Raw genomic sequence first — 19,796 nt, forward strand, 5'->3', positions numbered from 1 at the left:
GCCTGAAAAGGGCCCACGCCGTGGGGCCGACGCTATACTGGTGAGCAAATCTCCATTGGCCCAATGTGGGCTGCCTGAAATGGGCCGACGCCATGGTGCTGGTGCCGTCCCGATGAGCAAATCTCCGTTGGCCCTAAGTGGGATCAGTATCTGCACTAGGGCTGGCCCGAATAGCGTTTTTTGAGCTCCGGATATTCGGCACTGATTCGAAGCGAATATTCGAATATTCGTTTTTAAAAAAAGAGGTTAAAAAAAAAAAAAAAGCAAATCACGGCCCCTTTAATCCACTGAAAAATGTTCAATTTGCTCTGACCGACGAGACATATTCACCCCGGATTTTTGGTGTTTTTATCCCGGATTTTTGTGTTTTCACCCCATATTTTTTCTGTGTTTTTAGCCCAGATTTCTTTGTGTTTTCATCCCGGAATTTCTGCTGCCCCACACCGCGGCTTATCCGCTGCGTAAGCAGGCTAGGAGGCTGCTGCTGCACGGTTTCTCCGCTGCGCAAGCCAGCCCAGTAAATTGCTGTTTGTGTTTTCACACTTAGGCTATTTGCTTAAAAAAACAAACAAAAAAAACGTTTGTTCAGGAAGTATTTTATATTCTTAAACATTGTTAATTATATTAGAGGACAGTCATTGTAAACTGTACTTGGTCTATTTCGGTTAAAGGATTGTGCAGGGCATATTACTGATTTTGTATTTTTGCACTTGGGCTATAAGCTCAATATTAAATATTTTGTTTGTTTAGAAATTATTTTATATTTTTAAACCATGTTAAATTATATTAGAGTAGAGGAAAGTCATTGTTAATGACGTTATTGTACTTGGTCTATTTCGGTTTAAGCATTGTGCAGGGCATAGCCGTATTACTGATTTTGTATTTTTGCACTTGGGCTATAAGCTCAATATTAAATATTTCGTTTGCTTAGAAATTATTTTATATTTTTAAACCATTTTAAATTATATTAGATAAGAGGAAATTCGTTCAGACATCATTTTTGTAGGCCAGGCTTTTGTAACCGATTTAGCCCCTACTGTTGCCACATTACCCCTTACGTTTTATTATATAAATCAGTTTCGAAGAGCCTTCATTTTTTTTTTATCATGTATAATAGAGGTCTGCGCGAGACTGATTTTTAAACCCACTCTTCCACGCTCCCGCGTTTCTGTCTCGTTACCGCTCCGCAAAAAAAATTGCTTCTTTTAATCCCGCACCCGCCCGCCACATACACATTTCTGCCGCTCCCGCCCCACGTTCCTGATATAAATTAAATAAACTACATTTAATGCTTCAAATTTACTTATATATTTATTAAAACAGCAGCGCTGAATAGTGCGGTCCCGTTCCTTACCCCAGTCCAAACACCATCGGTGTGTGCGTGTGTGTGTCGGTCCATCCTGCGCGTCGAGAGTTTTCTTTAGGTTTTTTTTTTTTACAATTATTACAGTTTTCTTAACTATTCATTAATTTGCTCCCGCATTGTCTGGATTAAACTCCCGCTCCAGCCAATAACAGTTCAGTTCTGTCCCGCGCGCAAGATATTCTGACGGGACCCGCGAGAACAGAAGTGGTTAGAGTGAGGTGGAACTCTGGAAAGGAGAAAAAAAACGAATATCCGAATACCAAAATTAAAAACCGAATACCTACTCAACGAACGAATATCCGAATACCCGAATATTCGGGTCCAGCCCTAATCTGCACGTGTCTGCATTCTGTGCTCACCATGACACTGATAAAATGTACCATGCAGAATTTCAGGTCCAGCAAAACCAGGCGCAGACAGCTGTTATTTATAATAATGTGCTGTGTATTTTAAGAAAAAAATATATATATTTGTTAGCTTGAGAAATACTACAACTGGTCAAAGACCACCCCCCATAAGATGGGTATAACCCAAATAGCTTTGCTATAATGCTAAACTAATTAAATTTCTAAAATGTCATACACCTGTTAATACTAAATTGACAGTGTAAAACGCACAGTTTATAAATCAACTGCTCCAGAACAAAGACAATTATTAATAATTATCAATTGTTATTAATTACAAATTATTTTCTGGTTGATGTTTGTATTTTGTTTGTAATTTATCTCCCAGTCTATCTAGATTACAGAAATGTGAAATGTGAAGTAGTTTACAGACTTGGTATATGTAAAATAAATAAAAACACCATAGGCTTATACATTAAACAGATTTTTTTCGAATTATAATTAGTTTAAACATCTATCAGTCTATCTAGAATTCAGAAAACGGAAGTTAACTTGATCAGCGATCTCACAGCGCCGATTTTTTGTTTTTGTTTTTAGCAACATACAAAACACAACAATATACAATAGTACAAACTCTTGTAGAGGATAATAGCTACAATTTAGAAGCTAGGGGGAGCATACACAAACATACAGACTAGAGGAGCAACGTAATAAAATGATAATCTTAGACAAAAGCTTACTAGAGATCTGGTGTGAGATGATACTAGCAGTTTTCCATTTTCTTAATTTACTTAATGAAGAATAATATGACTTAAATTCATTAATGAAACTGGGGAAAGAGGGCTTATTTCCCTTTCAGTTACTGCAGTGTGGTATTTTGCTAAAAGTAAAATTATATTTATGGCATCAGAGAAAGCTGAACTTAAGTTTTTCAAATAAAACAAAATGTCCTCTACCTCAAAAGAAGGAATATTAAGTTTGATATTAATCCAATTTCTGATGTCCATCCAAAAAGTGTGTGAATATTGACATGAAAAAAACAAATGCTCCAGAGATTCATTTACTGACTTACAAAAAGTACATAATTCAACATCAAATTTGAATATTTTTTCAAGAAACAGGGCTACAGGATAAATCATATTTATAATTTTGAAATGGGTCTCCTTCACTTTAGGAGATATGGGCCAGTTTACAAATTTGGAATAAGCAAAAGTCATATTAATATTCTTATTATTAGGAAGTTTCTTGAAAGAAGCTCCATTATATTCATAGTAAATCTTCTGTTTCAAATCATCATTGATAGTCTTATTATTACACTTAGTCTACTAAATTACAGTCGTTCACTTTTAATGTGGGCATCGAAACAGTCACCTTTGAATATAAAATGACTTGTTTGATGAACTGAATCAATGCTAAAGGAATCGCTTTGCACACCTTCTTAACATCTTTAAAACTCCAAAGATTATATTGACGTATATTTGAGCATACATATTTGCAAGCAGGGTTATTTACCATTAAGCAGGGTTATTCACTATTATTCTATATATTTTCCCCACAGAATGGCCTCTGGACCACAGGGAACAGATGGAGTTAGGCTCTAACTTAAACACATTAGAAAGGGGAACACTTCTTTCCCCTCCCATACATTGAGTCAGACTTACTTATGTATGTGCGCTATAGGAGCGTACGTTAAGTGTTTCCAGATGTGAGGTGTTTTCAAACATAAAAGGCTGGACTTCAGCAATTCAAGCCAGAGAGCTACAGATCAGATTTGAGAAAACAACTCTCTCCAAGCAAACCTGGGTGCTTGTTGATGATGCTGTTCTTCGTACTAATTATTATTTTTTTCTGTAATAGATTTTCTTATATACAAAGAACAGTATCAGCGAAGACTTATTTCATGCATCTACATGACATCACAGCTCAAGATTCTACAGCTTGCTAATTTAACAGAAAACTCCATATTGTACTGTATTAATACACAGAATAAAACATGTTAGCAAATTAAAGTATCTTTGTCCATGCTGTTTAATAAAAACTGTTAAAACACTGTAATAATAATAATACTTAATAATAATAATACTTAATAATAATTATACTTAATAATATTTAGTAACAATAATACTTAATAATTAATAATAATAATAATCAGATTATTATTAAAATTATTATTATTATTATTATAATACAATGCAATAAATACGTGAATGTGACAATAAGAATAAGAAGTCACTTCACACTTTGACATTGTTTAAAAAAAATACACAACTAAACAACCAGCATTGTCAGGTCCTCGCCCTGTTTTGTCTGTTCTTGTGCCTGTTGTGTTGTTCCCACGTGACCCCTGCTTCTCTGTGTCCCCTGTCTCAGTAATTTTCCACCACAAGTCTCATTTGTAGCTCCGCCCCTACCCCAGGTGTTTCCAATTCTTGTGTGTTTCAAGTCACTATAAATATCCCTCCTCTGTCACTTGTTCCTGGTCGGTCTTTGCACTAACCTCTGTTGTTTTGTCTCTCTGTGTTTCTCCGCGTTTCATAGCCCTAGTCCTTGCTCTGTGTTTTTCTCTGTTTATTTCTTGTTTGGTTTTTTCTAGTTTCTTGTTTAGCTCCGTGTTCCCTAGCTCCCTGTATATACCCTGCTTTGTGTTTATTTCTAGTTTAGCTCCTTGTATATATTCCCTGTTTGTTTATCGTTATTATTTTCTCTAGTTTGTTTATGTTCTCTAGTCCCCCTCGTTTATTTTGGTTTATTATCTTTGTTACGTGTTTACTTGTTTCTTTGTTTATCTTTGTTATTTATTTAATAAATTATTATTTGTTTTGCTCTTACCTGCACTTGCGTCCGTCTCCTCGTCTACCTGCCTGGGTCACCCACCGTAACAAGCATTATAGATAGATACTTTATTTTATTTATCCCGATGGAATTTTAGGGAATTTATACACTTAAAGAATGGAAAAAACTGAGAAGAAACAGAATAGAAGAAACTAACATTTGGGTTGAGAAATATTTGGCATTATGAAGTAAAAATGAAGTATATCCTGTTAATTACTTATGATCTGAGCCAATAGTTTAAGGAATTTTAATAATAAAGAATATTTAAACATTTGTCATTTAAAAAGTTTAGGCATTTTACAATGTTTGTAACTGTTTTAAGCATGGTTAATTGATGTACATTTATTATAAATATTACCAGTATTTAAAATATTTTGTTAAACATATACAGATATGTCTAGCGACATGATTTATTGTTTAATTAAAGAAGCAATATGGAGAAAATAAATTTCTTTAGCCACTGACAGCATGTTTAATACTAGGCGAATAGTATAAATATGTAGATTTCAGAGGTTTGACTGTACTTAAACTAGTGTTGCTGGGTAATACAGTTTTGCGCTGGGACTTTATTAATGTATTCTGATTCAGGAGACATAACTCTTTCATAAAAGTAACATTATAAGAAAAAATATATTTCTTTCAGCCACTGAAAGCATGGCAAAATTTACTTTAGCACATAAGTGCCACACTTCTTTACCAATGCGAACCTAAATCACTGGGAATTGGAAGAACTAAGACTAACTTGGCTGAAGATAAGTTTCTAACTTTAACTCGGAGCATACTAAACGTGGTCAGCTCCGTTTCTAGAACAGGTAATTGAATCAGGCAACACTAAGATTTACCGGAGATAGAACTAACATCACAATAAAAGTCCCGCCCTTTTATACAAATATCATTTTTGTGTTATAATTATTATAATTATAAATACAGTTTGTAATTGTAGCTAACATTTTCACCATTTGACCAAAAAAATAAAATGAAATATAAACCATATTCCGACTAATGATCCATATATATTTATCCCCAATACTTCTGTTCTGTTCAAAGCATCTACCAAACCATTTAATTTACCACTTAAATACAAATTCAGACGCATTAAACAGCTAAACAATGTCTTCTTTATTATATCTGAACTGTTGTGTTAATGCTCCAGCCTGATGCTTCATTTACACTATCTAGCACTGAGTCTTGTGAAGCAGTTTTGTGTTAAATCCACCTGTTCACTCTGTAACACAAGCACCCGTCCACCTGACCCTCTATTTCTGTAAACATATATTACTGTGAAAAATCTGATTCAACATGCCATCATATTAATAATGCACTCTGTGTATTGAATATTGGAGTAAAATAAATGATATTGGGCAGATATAATCTGCTTCTGATAGATACAATAAACGAACCAATGATAAATATTTTCAACAGGACAATTTTAAAATCGTATTGTAATTGTTAAGAAGAGCTAGCTGGTATTAAACCATGTAGAAGCCACTGTGGTGCATCTGATTAAAATGCTGGAGATGATGTACTCTGAAAACAGTATTTACTGCAGCAGAGGAGTTGTGGTATATACAGAATAGATGAATGCAATCCGACTGTGTGAGTGTGTGATTCTGAAACAACAGATATAAAAGGGATACTTGAACTACTTGAAACACATCACTGACTACAATTTACAACACTAACACCTAAACAAAGATACACACTTCTATGAGGTGTTATCTGGTAATAATAATAGGCAGATCAGAAACAGCTAGAAGCTATACAGAGCTATACAAAGAGCTGATCAGTTAGCATAGCATGTAACTCCTTGAAAGTACACCTAAATCTTGGAAAGTAATAGTTATCTACACTTTATGAATAAACAGCAGTGTAGGTACTTACAGGTATCTGAATGCACACAAGAATTAAATGTCCTCGGTAATCCCACAAAACTTTACTAAGCTGCACACCGTCCACTATCTCCACTGTTCCTCTACAGAAGTCCTCTCTATCTGTGGTATGCAAGCCCCCAACTGAGGCCCCTCAGTCTCAGCATCGCTCTGATTGGCTAAACAAGCGGAAGCATGAGGGTTGCAGGCACTGTGGGTGGGACTCAGTGGAGGAGCTATTTAGCTCCTGAAGTCTTTGGGCCAACTCTTGGCTCTTTGTAACAGTAATTGTAAAATATAAATAAATAGAAATAATCTCAGGTGTGTTTGTGCTTCTAATAATGATATAAAACATTATGTTCTAAAGAACAGATTCTTCTATTAAATCTCTGCAGGCCCTATTTACCATAATAAGAACAGAAACATTCACCAAGACTCACTGATTTGTACACTGTAGAGAAAAGAATATATGAATTATAAGAAACAGTGAAGGTGTGAGTAATGTTTTAAAAAAACAACTAAATTTAAGTTTAAGAACTGTGTAAATAAACGTTAAATCTGTTAGCTAGTAAACGCTAACAATTAAATAAACTGAGGTAAAATTTGAGGATAATTTACTCTTACTGAGGCAAATTAGCTTAAAACAGATAGTAATTTGTAGAATTGTTAGAATGGTGGCAATTAGTTCCTCCAAACCGTTTAAAAAACCTTTCTAGGTCACAGAAAACAGAAAATAAATGCTCTTTCTCCTCAGAAACTTTGGGTACATTCAGTAGCTAGCTTAGCCAACACTAGGAAGCTAGCTAATTCAGCTTTTTCCTAACTTACCAAAAATCAGCCTTTAATTATACTAATTAAATCTGAATTAGTTTAATCTCATAAATTTACCCATAAATTATTCATGCTTTTCTCAGTTTATTAAACAGTATAAGAGAAAGAGAGCTAATTCACTGCTAACTCTGTTAGCTGCTAACAGGCTAATGTTGACAGGAATCTGACAGGAGAGAATCTACTGCTGAATCAAAGCCTCATAAAGAGCAGGGGCCTCATTTATAAAGAGTGCGTACGCATAAAAAGAGGGCAGAAATGTGCGTAAGCAACATCTCACGCAAGAATTGTGATTTATAAAGAAATACTTGGTGTGAAAACGAGCGTACATTTAAGCAAGGTTTAAGGCATGCGTATGCCTTCAAAAGAGTGCGGAGAGGGGGAATTAGTGGCATCATGTGGTAAAGTAGGGAATTGTTAGTAAATGCGCAAGCTTTTCTTCCTTCCGCATATTAGTTACCACATAAATCAAAATTAACAAAGGAAGATTAAGCATTACTTTACTTTATTTTTTACTTTATTACATATTTTTTCTGCATGTATAGTTAAAATTATTTCTGTATCTTATTCTGTATTATATGTATATGTAGTGTTAATTTTCCACTAACTTGTATATTTCACAAATCTAAAGGTGCTATATATATATATATATATATATATATATATATATATATATATATATATATATTAGCCGGGGCTACATGAGGAATATGCGAGAGTGGCGTATCCCATACTGAGATACCGAATGAATGCTTGAAAGAGAATACAAATTACATTTAAGAAAAAAAATATGCAAGAAATAAAAAAATAAATAAATACCGGCCGTAAAACACTGTTAAACTGCTTTGTTTGTACATTTAGCTAGGCTAACTACCAATAATAATAGTCAGTAAAACAGCAAACACTGTTGTTTGGACATTTAGTTAGGCTAGCTACCAATAATAAAAGTCAGTAAAACGGCAAATGCTACATTTATACATTTAGCTAGGCTAGCTACCAATAATAATGTTCAGTAAATCAGCAAACTGCATATTTGAACATTTAGCTAGCTAGCAAACAATAATAATAGTCATTAAAACAGCAAATGCTACATTTATACATTTAGCTAGGCTAGCTAACAATAACAATAGACAGTAAAACAGGAAATGCTTTGTTTATACATTTGGTCAGTAAAATAGCAAATCCTGTATCGTGACACGAGATCTCACGAGATTAAGACGTGACGATATTTCTCGTCAAGCTTAAACCTCTCACAGTTTAGTGTGGACTTTTTAAGATACAACACTGGCAACTGGCAACACAGTAGCAGCGAGTTTGGTGGTTGAGCAGTGAGCAGAAGAGGAAAATTTGGGGAATTTGCATAGAACAGAGGTCACGGGCGGACCGTGGTCCGGGTCCGGACCCAAACCTATTGAGAAGGGTTTAATTGTATACACGCTTTGCGGCGCAGTAAATCACAGACCAATCACGTGTGAGGTAATATCACCAACCACTCTCTTCAGTCAATCAGATCTGTGCAGACGTGGAAAAAATAAATAAATAAACACACCGCTCCTCACGCGGGATCGAACCCGTGTTGTCAGGGTCGCGGTCCCGCTGCTCCGGCTGTTGAATTGGGACATGGCCGTGAAAAAACGCCTTTATAAGGAGATAGTGAGCCTGGGCGAGAATGGGCGGAAAAACGAGAACGGACGAAAACTAAAGTCACGCCGAGTGCGACAGAGAGACAGGCAAGGAATTTTGTATAACTGGATCATTCTGAATTCTAATTAAATACTCCTGGCATAGAAGATGCTTCTGCTACTTTTAACAGAGTGACAGACGGTAACAGAGTGACCAACAAGACTGTACTGTGCTTAAAACATGTTCTGTCTCTGTTTGCACTTCAAGCATAGTCTTAATATGACTGGTTATGCATAGCTACATTACAAGAGATTTAGGAGAAAAAAAAACACAAACCATAGTCTTAATATAACTGGATATGACAATCTCAGGCCTATAGGTTTCATGTCAAACATGTGTTGAGAAAACACAATGAGACTGGAGATCTGCAATATAAAAGCCGTTTATTAAAACACACATGGGTAAATATAGAGGTGAAGTAATACAAAGATAATAGTTTGTACTGGATAAAAACAATTAAGAAACGACATTATTTGGATATTCTTAGTAACTTTGGAGATTAAAAAAAACATAAGCAACATTTAATATTCAATAAGGAAAAGATAAGAGAGTATAAAACTTGAGTAATACAACACAACCAAATATCCCTCTATATCCCTCTATAGTAACAGATTTTTAATTGGACTGAACCATAGACAAACAAGAACACCAGCAGAGGGAGTGAATGAGCCTGTAACCTTACTGCGCAACAGTAACTAACCTAAAAACTGAGCTCTGTCTCACAAAGAATGTCCTGGAATATTCAAACTTACAAGACATACAAACATAACATGGAATTCTATACACATCATCCCTGGATAAGAATAGTTTTGCTGAACCTGTAAAATCCATTGTTAAATACAGTTCATATTTGTTTCTGGTGGAATTTATGATTTGCGCTTTTAATTGCCATGAGACAAATTTGGGACATTTTTCTCTCCTGTGTGAATGCGCTGGTGTTTTTTGAGATCACTCTGTGTAGTAAAAATCTTCTCACAGTCTGAGCAGTGATATGGTTTTACTCCAGTGTGAATGCGCTGGTGACTTTTGAGATTACTCTGTTGATTAAAACTCCTCCCACAGTCTGAGCAGTGATACGGTTTCTCTCCTGTGTGAATGCGCTGGTGTATTTTGAGAGCACTCTGTGTAGTAAAACTCTTCCCACAGTCTGAGCAGTAATACGGTTTCTCTCCTGTGTGAATGCGCTGGTGTATTTTGAGAGCACTCTGTTGATTAAAACTCTTCCCACAGTCTGAGCAGTGATACGGTTTCTCTCCTGTGTGAATGCGCTGGTGTTTTTTGAGATTACTCTGTTCAGTAAAACTCTTCCCACAGTCCGAGCAGTGATGCGGTTTCTCTCCTGTGTGAATGCGCTGATGCCGTTTGACAGTCTCCAGTTGATTAAAGCTCTTCCCACAGTCTGAGCAGTAATAAGGTTTCTCTCCTGTGTGAATGCGCTGGTGTTTTTTGAGATGACTGTGATGATTAAAACTCTTCCCACAGTCTGAGCAGTGATATGGTTTCTCTCCTGTGTGAATGCGCTGGTGTTTTTTGAGATGACTGTGATGATTAAAACTCTTCCCACAGTCTGAGCAGTAATACGGTTTCTCTCCTGTGTGAATGCGCTGGTGTATTTTAAGTTTACTCTGTGTAATAAAACTCTTCCCACAGTCTGAACAATGATACGGTTTCTCTCCTGTGTGAATGCGCTGGTGTTTTTTGAGATGACTGTGATGATTAAAACTCCTCCCACAGTCTGAGCAGTGAAACGGTTTCTCTCCTGTGTGAATGCGCTGATGACTTTTGAGATGACTCTGTCGATTAAAACTCCTCCCACAGTCTGAGCAGTGATACGGTTTCACTCCTGTGTGAATGCGCTGATGTTTTTTGAGATCACTCTGTTTAGTAAAACTCTTGGCAGAGTGCTGATGTTTCTCCATGTCGGGACTTGGCTTCATTTGTCTTTTAAATGTAGCAAACAATTTCTGCGTGTTCTGGAGATTCTTCAGGAAGGCTTCTGCTTTACCTCTTTCAGTAGTTTAACTTTGCTCTTAGTTAAATATCCTGGTTGTTGGTGATGAATTTCAGGAAAATATTTTAATTTCTGGAAAACACAAAGAAAAATGCCATTGAATATTAAAATAAAAGCAGGTCAATTAACTAAAGAGATTCTAAGTCATTCTAAGTGAGTGATGTTACCCTTTAATCTGAAGCTTTGAGGCGTGTGCCGAAAAAACGACACACATTGGTTCGAATCACATTGCCGATGCTTGATTTGTTCTTCATCACGACAGATGATGTCCAAAGGTTTTTCCTTTAAACCAATTTATAAAAGTTTCCACACATTAACCAAATACATTAATCCAAATCAATGCTTCACAAACCTGATTTTTTTTTTAACAACTCCTGATAACAGTTCATTATTTTCCACCACACTGGCTTCAGGCTAACAGTGATATGCGCTCCTGAGTTCAAGATGTGTTTTTTGGAAATGTTGATCCGATGCAGTTGTCTTGTTGGTGCAGGGAATTGTAGTTCAAAATAAAATCACAGCAAAATAATGACCTTTTTACTGTTACAACACATCAACCAACCTCCAACAGGAGTGTAAAACATAAGAGTCTCTTTTGTTTACTAAAGGTTAACACAATTATAACAATTTGTAAGAATTCATATTATTTTATGTAGTTCTTTTTCAATTATTTTTGTAGTCTTTTTAACCTCTTACACAAATGTTTGTGTATTTTTGTCAAGTTGCTCAAAGTGTGATTCTTCTTATTATTATTATTATCAAATTCATGTTTTTGTTATTATTATCATCATTATTAAAGTATCAGCAAAAGAGCAGCTGGAGACTGTATTCCACAGTAATGGTTTAACTGGGATTTCTTAAAAACAGCGGGGCTAAAGATGTTGTAATTTGCTAATATTTGTGTTTGTTATTACAGTGAAATAGCAAGTTTTCTGTTAAATCAGTAAGCTAATAAGTGTTACTTGTTAAATTCCTCTTCTTGCCTGAACTTTTCCTCACTATAATCACTAAATCTTTCATTCTTACATTTAATATTTTACAAGTGGACTTTTATTTTGGCGGGAGAGTCACATGACTTACCAGCAACTGTTGTGGTGGAACCGGAATAAGTAAAGGAAAATTAACTAAACTAAACTAAACTAAATTAGTGTAACTAAGAAATGTGTAGAGACTGATCACACAAACTTAAAAAGGAATTTCCACAGAACTGATTTATCTCAGGTGTGTGTTAGTGATGTGGGGGAGGGGGGGCAGGAGTGTGAGGTTCCGTTATCCTGTGTATGATCTGTAAAGCCCCCCCATCCCCAGCTCCGCGACCCCCTACTGCAGACTGCTGAGCAGAGCTAGGAGAAGATCCAGTGCTGGTGGTGTAAATGCTGCACATGCTGAAGGTGCTGAAGGTGGTGTTGATGTGGGGGTAGGAGTGAATGTAGAACAGCGTGTTGAAGAGAGAGAGAGAGAGAGAGAGAGAGAGAGAGAGAGAGAGAGAGAGAGAGAGAGAGAGAGAGAGAGATTCTCATACCTTCTGTAGTTCAGCTGATCCCGCTCTTCCTCCGGCGCTCCAGCTACAGACCCCGGAAGCTCAGCGTCATCCGGGTTATGTAGAGCCCCGCCCCCTCCCCCGCTATATCACATTATACCCCATCACCGCTAGAGGGAGCCCGCGAGGGAGTCCTCAATGCATGGAGCTGAATGGAGCTAAACAGCTAAAACTCTCATTTAAAACACTGTATAACTACTTCTCTGGAGTTTTCCTTTAATTTTACAAAGTAGAACAGAGTATTTCACTAAAATAGGAAAGAAAACGTACCTCTATATTTCCATTTTCTAAAACTAATGTTTTGTATTCAGTAGATTTACTAGCATTACTGCTACTGATGCTGGAGTTACATACAGAGCTAATTTAAATGGATTAAAACTGCAGTTTATAAGCTTTAATAATTATCTCTGTGGTGATGCAACTTGTCTCATTTCTTTTATTGTTGAGATTGTGTAAATATGAATGAGAGTTTGTTTAAATGTTTTCTTCTTGTTGGTACTTACATAGATGAAAATAGTAATCTACTAAAATAAATAGGAAAACATATTTAAATATAACTGGAACATACTTGGGTTGTGGGGGCTGCTGCTAAATGGTTGTTAGAATTGGGTTAACTGAACTTACATTAAACTCTAAAATTAAAGCAGCAATTGCAGTTCTGGACAGTATGCAGATCTCATTAGTCTTAATAATGAAAAGGTAGGACATTTTTCATGTTCTTTCTGTTTACAACTCACTCTGAGGAATTCTGAGCACTTCAGAGCACTGACTGGTGTGTCACGGGACCGTGTAGGGTACTACAATCAAACGTGTTGCAGTACTGAATACTACATACTGGGCGGTGTGTAGTATGCAGTACATACTAGTGCAGTATGCAGTATAGTAGTATGCCATTTCGAATACAGCCTAGGACTGAGATAAAGTGAGCTATGGCTAGCTGCTCACTTTCTCTTATTATGGCTAGACACTGAAAGCAGGTTTTACCTCTTTGAAAACTTGAATGATCTTAATTTGTACATCCGAGTATCAATTAAAGACATTTAAGGTATTTTTTCTGAAAGAGAACCGCGTTTAGGTGTTGGCTAGCGTTCATGTTTGGTAATTATAACTAGAAAGCTAGCTAGCAGCCACAAAGTGAGCCTCTGAGATTATCAACGAATAAACGTATAATAATAAAAAACGTATCACCATAAATACATGATATACAAATAAACATATTCCATATTATCATACATCACATAAAACATTACTTATTCCCATACAATATGAAAAGTGACTTTATAATATCGTAATTTATCACCACCATATCCACCACATCTTACCTCAGAAAGAGCGGAATAACTTTCCAGTTGCACAAGCTTCACTTTATTCTGTTCAATGAATCAGTAGGAGTCGAATCACAAGAATAACTAAACCTAACTGTTTTTAAAACTTCACATTTTACAATTTTATATATAATAAATGTATGGTCAACATTTTCTAAATAAGACTAACCGAGTCTCCTAAATCTGAGTGACTTATAACTTTTGTACATTGTACATTGAGGTTGTTCTGAAGTGATGAATCAACCGAAGCTTCCTGAAGTTGACAGCAGATTGATTCATTTCCAGCAATAACTTTTTTTTTAATATACAAAAAAAGAACAAAATAAAACAATAAATATAATGCACAAAAATGTGTTTTTATTTTAACAATTTAATTATATAAGTATTTCATTGTTGTACATAGATATGAACATCTGTGTGTGTAGTATGATGTGAGGTAGTGCAATTGGCTTAATAAATAAACACTTTTCCAAGGCAAAAACACAAGTGAACAACAGAATGAAAAATATGGAACAAAAAAAGTTCAGATAGCAGAATAGTTTGTTGTTAAGGGTGAACTGAAATGGACTTAGGGTGTAGTGAATCATGATAACAAATACAAACATTTGTTGAATAGCCCACCTCTGTTCTCCCCAGCATTCTGAAATACAGCGCTGTTAGCTAATGCTCCCAATAGACCACAATGCTAGTGATAGGGGCATAGCTTAACCCATACAAAAAAAACACTATTTTTACACCATTAACAACAAACTCAAAGTAGCTCCACACTTCACTGGTAGAATTCCAAGGATGATGACATTTAAAGCAAGGCAGTGAGAACTTTAAAAGTACACAGATAGTTTATTAAAAACACTGTTTATACACACAGTGCCTACAGATTAGTTTATTAAAACACCCTTATACACACAGTTCCTACAGATAGTTTATTAAAAACACTGTTTATACACACAGTGCCTACAGATAGTTTATTAAAAACACTGTTTATACACACAGTACCTTCAGATAGTTTATTAAAAACACTGTTTATACACACAGTGCCTACAGATTAGTTTATTAAAGCACTCTTATACACACAGTTCCTTGTCGTAGTTAAGCCAGGAAAGGTCTGAAAATTAATGTCGGGGAAATGCATAACTTTCCAGTTGTTGCTGAAAATATCTCTATAATATTTATGCATTTTTAAGCATTTCTTGTCAGTTGACTTATTGTGGCTTGACTAGCTGAAGGTATTGTGTATATAAACTATCTGTGTATATAAACTATCGCACTGTATTTCGGAATGTTGGGGGAGATCGGAAGTGGGCTATTCAACAAAAGTTTATACTCGTTATTGGCTACAAATTAAGTCCATGTATATAACTTCTCCCCTAAACTGAAAAGGAGAAAACAGGGGATGAAAAAACAGATTTTGGGTCAGATTAGAACTGGATTAGTATGTGAAAAGACATTTTTAAGGCCTTATGCCTCTGTAAAAGCTGGGCTGCCAATAGAACAAATAACGCCTCCCTCATAGGAAATGTTTACGATGATTGGAAGGCGCTTAATTAGCTGATCAGTACATTGTGTGGAACGATGAGCTTCTCCATATCTTCTGTCAAAAGGAGAGTGGTGTTGCTTCCCACAGAGACTCCAACCACCACTATCCCTCTTCAGTTTTTTTCTCAGGTTTCTGCAAGTAAAAATATTTTTTCCTATTTAATTTATTTGCACATACAACAAACCATGGCAGTATTTACATTATTTACATATGCTGTATAAAACAACAAAGAAAGTACCACTCTGGGAAATGTAAACTATGGACGGTGCTACAGAAAAGAACACAACAAAACATAACCATATTAAACTACCTAAAGCCAAATTAAGTACAAAAAGAATATAAAGAAAAGATACTCCCTAACTAATAACCTAAATACAAGGGGTAGCACCCGCCCTCTTACCTAGGGACCGATACAAACAACTCCTACATGATGTAAAAATGTACAGGTGCACCTATTTTACCTGTTTGCATACCCAGGTGGTACAGAGTTGTCTTTTAGCCAAAAAGAGGGATTAAGTTAACCACATCAGAGAAGTAATACAATAAAATTAGGCTACAAGAGCGCATTGGCCTTAAAGCATACCCCATGGTTCTCTCTCTCTGTCGGCCATCTTGGTTCAGGTCCTTTTGTAGTCTCCACCCACAACTCTCTCCCATGGCTCACCTGAGAGAGACAGAGCGAGAGATAGAGAGAGAGAGATACTGCACGTAAGCATTTAACCAAAAGTTTTTGAATTTTACCATTTAACCAAAAGTTTTTGGACTACTTCTCAGCCAAAGTATTTGTATTCCACAATTTAGCCAAGGTTTTGGGCTTTAGAATTCAACCAAATTTGCTCCATTGCTTCATCAGTAAAAAATATTTTAATTCCAATTTAGTCAAATAAGCATTTTTACTGATTATAATTTTGCATAAAGGGGATTGGAAAAAGAACAGATAAAGGTAATATATAAGATGTAAACAATATAGGTAAGATTGTGATATCAAGACTTACATATTCTTATGTATTCTTAAGTATTATAAAAATGAAATAGAAATTATGAATTTCAAGATAAAGCGCCACCTACTGTACCCACCCAGAGAGCATAGACAACTGTACTTTTAAATACTGTGCATAGTATTTTGATTGTCAGTTGCAGCCATAATTATTCTGATCAGCTCAGATATTCTGTTTTGATGCAGGAATACGAAGCCTTTTTTGTGTTGCTGCTCTCAGTTCTCTGTGTAGCCATGTGTTGGGGTTGTTGCTTTGTCTTGAGCCACATAGGTTAGGAGATGATAAGGAGATTCTGAGACTTCTGGTGGACTTTGGTAGTTCACTGGTGGTGCTTGGCAGGGTTCTCCGTGCAGTCTCTCGACTGTCCATTGTGGCTGTTGGGGTGTTGTTGTCCCTCAAACAGAAGTACAGACAAAAAATGGTTCATTTGTGATTAAAAGTAATTCCATAAATGTTGTTCTAAGACACTATAGGGTGGGCTTTAATTCATATTAGCCCACCCCCCCATATCAAACCCACTCCAACGCCCTTGATAGCAACAACCGCGACGTCCACCACTTGCCAGCCCTCTGGAGTTTGGTGATACATTTCACTCGGATGGGGGACTCCTTTTTGTAGGGCGTCGTCGGCCGTGAAAACATTCTGTGTAAAGAAAAGAGCACAAACATACAAAATAACATGTTTATGCTGTTTAATTCATTATGTTTCACTTAATTTATTGTATTACCCATGATTTAACGGTTCATATTCAAATATTTTATTAAACTATATATTATTAAACTGTTTTTGGACTAAGTGGGGCTATTTTGCTGTTATTGTTCTGTTGTGTAACGCTTAGCACTGATTAAATATTACATAGTAAAAAATAATATGAAAATAATTAAAATAGATATTTTTTTTACTTAGCAGCACTTGTGTCCCCATTTTAAAGTGTCTGGGTGGAAACAACACCACGCATCTCTACCAAGCAATTAAAAAAAGATATATTTTTATCTATTTTCATATTATTTAAATAGTACCAAGCGTTACATATACAGAACAATAACAGCACAATAGCCCCACAAAACCCAAAACAGTTTAATATTATGGTTTATTCTCCCAACCAATCAACAAATAAAATATTTGCATATGAACAGTTGAATCATGGGTAATACAATAAATTAGGTGAAACATAACAAATATTTTATATTTAGTCCGTTGTGCTCTTTTGTTTGCACAGAATGTTTTCACAGTCGACGACTCTCTACTAAAAGGAGTCTCCCATCCGGGTGAAATGCATCACCAAACTCCTGGTGCCCCGGGCAGAGGACCAACAGTTGGTGGACGGTGCGGTTTTTGGGATGTCAATCAGACACATTCCTAAGAGATTACTTATTGGATAGAAAATGCTGTGTGGTAATCTGAAATTCTGTGCTGAGTATTTGTTTATAAACAGTCTGACACTCTTCTGAGGTAGAAATCAGACAAAGAATAAATCTGCTCTGGGAAGTCATTGATTCTGACCCACCTGAAGATGAAGGCAGGGGAGAAAAAATAAAAAAATTCCCGCACCGACCGCGCCGTCTGCGTCCTTAATAAAAACTTTTAAGAACCAGGGAATGGCGAATAGTTTTATACAGTGCATGTGATAATGTGGTTTACAAATCAGACATTAAAGATAATGAACGTCTAGCATAAACTATTATTTATATCGTCTCATTGCTGTGTGCATCTGTAACAAAACATTTATAGGAACTATTAAAATAAAGAAATAGATTTGTGAGCCTGTACATACATAAGTGTAAATCATCCAATACAGTGTTGGACGAAGTTTATATCACACTATCGTTTGTTTTGTTACAAACAGTATAAAAGCTACTGCCTGTGGCTAAATGGTGGAATGCCAATACTTTTGGCTGATTGAGCTGTGTGCAAAAACTTTTGGTTAAATGCTAATATCCAAATACTTTTGAATAAATGGTGGTGCAGCACAGATATGCCTCTTTAAGGCTCAGTATATCTTCAGCCCAGCAGTGTAAACTCTTAAAAGCAGAAACTGTTATGATCATAAACCACAAGCACATGTCTTTCTGAAAAATGCCAATTATAAAAAATACTTTCATAGTGTCACGAATGACCCAGGCAGGGAGACGAGGAGGCAGACACAGGTGCAGGTAGGAGCGATATAAATAAATAATTTATTAAATAAATAACAAAAGAAACAAGGAAACGAGGAACAAGTAAACATGTAACAAAGAAACACAAATAACCAATAACAAACGAGCGATGATAATAAACAAATAAGAAATATATATATACAAGGGAAATAAACTAGAAAAATAAACAAGGCAATAAACTATAAACGTGAAAACAAGAAATAAACGAGAAACAAATGACTAAGGTTAAATACAGGGAACATAGAGCTAAACAAGAAACTAAACTAGACAAGGGGAACTAAACTAAGCAGGGCAAGGGAGAAAACAATGGAAATAAAGGAAACTAGAAATATACACGAGATAAACACAGAGCAAGGACTAGGGCTATGAAACGCGGAGAAACACAGAGAGACAAAACAACAGAGGTTAGTGCAAAGACCGACGGCGACAAAGTGGTAGACGAGGGCTATTTATAGTACATAAAACACACTAGAATTGGAAACACCTGGGGAAGGGGCGGAGCTACAAATGAGACACACATGGAAAAGTACTGAGACGGGAGACAGAGGGGAGCACAGGTCACGTGGGGAAGACACACAGAGACACGAGACAGGGCTAAGACCTGACACATAGGGTTTAAAAGGGCTGATAAAAACCTTTAGAAAAACACTGCAAAACACCACAAAACCAGCAGAAAAATATAAAAACCATAGAATATTTGTTTTAGCAGGAAAAGATAGTAAGCTTAATTGAATGTGTTTAATTGTTTTTATACCTGTCTTTTGAATTTAAACACATTTTATTTTGAATTAGTTTAAACACAACACACACAATCAAAAATCAAAAGCACAAACACATGCCCTCCCACCCACCCATAAAACCCTAACAGAACATGCTAAGAAATATTACAATCTGAACACAAAAACTTGTCAAATTACCACATTATGGTTGATTAAAAAGTGGGCTTTCAATGTTTAATATGACCTCCCCTTCCCTCACAACAGTTACTTTTAACGTCACCACTCCACACAGTGGCGGGAACGCTGAACTCCTCCATGGTGTCACTGAGGAGAACAGTCTCATCGCCTTTTGTGGAGATTCCCACGATCTCCATCTCCACTGTGATCTTCAGTGACTCTGGTTCCTGTAACACAGAACATGGTGATAGGAGTAAGTTTTAACAGTCTACATTCTTTTCTGGTACAACAGCACAACAATAAAGTGTTAAACTACGGCACTGTAGTTATTAGTAGTGATGGGTCAGACTCTTAGCCGGCTCTTTCAAATAAACGACATGTGCTGACTCCAGAGAGTGAGCCAATTTATATA

The 19,796-nt window shown here is 36.0% G+C and overlaps 3 protein-coding genes across 6 annotated transcripts in view; all 3 read right to left on the reverse strand.

The window, feature by feature from the left end:
* The window catches only part of LOC125801395 (zinc finger protein 239-like), a 250,068-nt gene that overhangs the window by 164,908 nt on the left and 65,364 nt on the right, over positions 1 to 19,796 (reverse strand). Inside the window, exon 1 of one of the 4 annotated variants that reach the window (XM_049478036.1) lies at positions 12,455 to 12,491. The exons of 2 other annotated variants lie outside the window; for them this stretch is intronic. The gene's annotated coding sequence lies outside the window, so the exon portion shown is untranslated. Of the gene's footprint in view, positions 1 to 6,423; positions 6,517 to 12,454; positions 12,492 to 19,796 lie in introns of those variants that run through there. One more of the 4 variants, XM_049478037.1, reaches the window with a different exon arrangement.
* LOC125801378 (zinc finger protein 239-like) overlaps positions 1 to 19,796 on the reverse strand; it is a 337,284-nt gene that overhangs the window by 9,686 nt on the left and 307,802 nt on the right. The window lies entirely within an intron of this gene.
* LOC125801312 (zinc finger protein 271-like) lies at positions 9,288 to 11,631 on the reverse strand. Its single transcript, XM_049477830.1, has 2 exons — positions 11,100 to 11,631; positions 9,288 to 11,004 (listed from the first exon to the last, which is right to left on the reverse strand). Exon 2 carries the CDS (start codon positions 10,856 to 10,858, stop codon positions 9,803 to 9,805), a length of 1,056 nt encoding a protein of 351 aa, XP_049333787.1. The 5' UTR covers positions 10,859 to 11,004; positions 11,100 to 11,631; the 3' UTR covers positions 9,288 to 9,802.

The sequence above is a fragment of the Astyanax mexicanus genome, chromosome 4, assembly GCF_023375975.1.
Source record: "Astyanax mexicanus isolate ESR-SI-001 chromosome 4, AstMex3_surface, whole genome shotgun sequence".
Lineage (NCBI taxonomy): Eukaryota > Metazoa > Chordata > Actinopteri > Characiformes > Acestrorhamphidae > Astyanax > Astyanax mexicanus.

Coding starts and splice junctions, on each gene's coding strand:
- LOC125801312 (XM_049477830.1), bottom strand. CDS start 10,858: ATGAAGCCAAGTCCCGACATGGAGAAACATCAGCACTCTGCCAAGAGT.